The sequence below is a fragment of the Mus caroli genome, unplaced genomic scaffold (genome assembly GCF_978045245.1).
Source record: "Mus caroli unplaced genomic scaffold, Mus_caroli_1 scaffold_9, whole genome shotgun sequence".
Taxonomy (NCBI): Eukaryota; Metazoa; Chordata; class Mammalia; order Rodentia; family Muridae; genus Mus; species Mus caroli.
In genome coordinates, this window is record NW_028227264.1 from 74,535,001 (window position 1) to 74,537,282 (window position 2,282).

General features: G+C 48.2%; 1 protein-coding gene across 2 annotated transcripts in view; it reads right to left on the reverse strand.

Annotated features, from left to right (window-relative positions):
- Prmt2 (protein arginine methyltransferase 2) overlaps positions 1 to 1,692 on the reverse strand; it is a 29,793-nt gene extending 28,101 nt beyond the window's left edge. For both annotated transcript variants that reach the window (XM_029482901.2, XM_021173876.2), the window contains exons 1-2: positions 1,557 to 1,692; positions 507 to 616 (exon numbers count right to left, since the gene is read on the reverse strand). In XM_029482901.2, coding sequence (XP_029338761.1) covers positions 507 to 560 — 54 coding nt within the window. In that variant the 5' untranslated portion in view covers positions 561 to 616; positions 1,557 to 1,692. The remainder of the gene's footprint in view (positions 1 to 506; positions 617 to 1,556) is intronic.
- Positions 1,693 to 2,282: the final 590 nt, after the last annotated feature.

The following is a 2,282-nucleotide window of genomic DNA, read 5'->3' on the forward strand; positions in this document are numbered from 1 at the left end:
CTATATCAATAAGTTTAGTAATTGAATAAATTAAAACCCAAGGGAAGGCAAACCATTAAAAGGGGGAAAAAACTGGCTGATGCTGACACCACAGACATGAAAATCTTGATATTTTTAATAAACCTTTTTATTTGAATAGTCATTTCATTAATTGTACATAATCAATATTCCTTAAGATTGAAGGAGATCTTTTCTCTGGTAACACGAATCAAACTGTATATACGTACCCAAGGCAGATCTTCTCGAGTACCAAGCATTTTCCTGGTCCTATGCTAAGACCATCTAAGAAGAAGTACAAGAACCTGAAGCATGCTGAAGTGTCCCCTGAAGTGTTCATGACAATACTTAGCATGGGACCTAATGACCAGACCCATCCCCCTGCCTCAACGTTCTCTAAATCCAAGCATCCTCCTGTGAGCCAGGACCTTGAGAGACAAGGAGAGCGACATCACCCCGTAAGCTGGAACTGTTCCTCTGTACGATCATTACACGTGGCTCTTACGTACCAGAACCGGGATGACCTGTGACTCACTGCAGGGACCTTCTCCTGGTGCCTCCATAGTTCAATATGATCATGTCTCATAACTGGGGCTTTACTTCAGTTTCTCTCCCATGCCTACTCGAAAGAAGACAGAGAAACACAAAGTATTACACTGCCTGGTCATTAATCTCATTTCACGGCGACAGTTTACTGTATGCGTTAAGAAGGGAACAGGATTGGAGTTTTATCATCACAATTCATTAGAGGGCTTTTTAAATTAAAAACTCCAAATGCTGTGTGCTTCCTTTAGTATGCTAGATTTATTCCTCTGAAGTCTCCTTTTTTTAAGAGATATTTATGAAGCCTCTTTTTACTTAGAATAAATCAGTATCATTTTTTTAAGGAACGCTTAATAGCTTAAACTCAAATTAAAACACCTTGTCCAGTACTTGACCTAACCCACCCACCGGCAGAACTGAAATCCCCATGCCTGGGCACCCTCCTGTTCTTTAATTCTATTCCCCCCCCCAGGGGCAATGTAACCCTAACTGGCTCTGAGATTAACTTCAATTACATCGATTCTTTGTTTAAACGCCTGTTGTGCGTCCAGATCTGGACTTCATACTTACTTCGTAATAATTAGAATCACAAATTATTTACAATTATATTTTCAGTGAAAAGCCTGGGAGGGATCCCGGAGGAAGAAAGACAATGAATTGGAGGGTTCTCCAGGCCAAGCAGGTGAGGCCATAGAGGCCAAGAATATAGAGGCATGGGGGATGTGGCTCGGGATACAGAAGGCAGGTGGGCGTGGTCCTGGAAGGGCGTGGCTCTGAGAGCCAGCGGAGGTACGCAGGGGTAATTGAGAGGTGCCGCGAAAGGAGAGCGAAGAGGGCGGATGGTGCTGAGAAAGGGGAGGGGGTAGCTGGAATAGAACCTTCGAGAGGGCACTCTAAGCCTCCAGAGGGGGCGGAGGCCTCAGTGCGCTGGAGACACGCACAGGAAAGACCTTTTGCCTAGCTTGCCCTGCCTCACTTGCGATCCAGATGTCTAAGCTGTCCATTAAGAAACCTACCTCAGCCGCGTTTCTCCGCTGAATTCTAGGCTATACCAGAAAGGAACAGACGATGCCCACCCGAAGCCTGAGCCGCCGCCCTGGACCTGCGCAAGCGCGGAGCACTCCAGCTGGCCGAAGAGCACGCCCCGCCCAGGCCTGGGTGTCCTGCGCAAGCGCAATGTGTATAAACTCGGTGTTGGTAGCTGTACAGTCTTGAGACAGGGGTTTTCTCTAAGAGCTTGTCACTCAGCGCAAGCGCATTTTCAGTCCCTGCTTCCGGCCGGTCGCATTGGGCCTTAAGGCTGCAAGACGCAGGTGAGGAAGTGTAAGGATCGACTTACCGGGAGATTTTTGGGAAGACTGGACTTCGGGTCGGAGGCCACAGGTGGTGTAGACCGCGCCCCCAGCGGATTCGAACCAAGGCAGCAATTGGCAGGCTGAAGCAGGAGTGTGTACTAGTGCTGTCCTGAGTGTACCTGGGACTGCCGGTGTGTTTGATGCCCTTCTCCGAATGCCTAATAACCTAGTTTTGTTCTGAATCAGCTTCTGCAGAATGGGACCCCCTACAGGATCTTGGACCAAGTTTTGATCGTGGAACCAACATAGCTACTGAGACAGGAGACACACCAGAGCCCCCACATCCTGAAGATCCTGTGCTGAAGGGGTTGGGGGGCGGCGGGGGAGCAATGACACTGACATCAGGTGACCCTGAGCAAAGTTTCTTAAGCTTTCTCCACTAGCAAT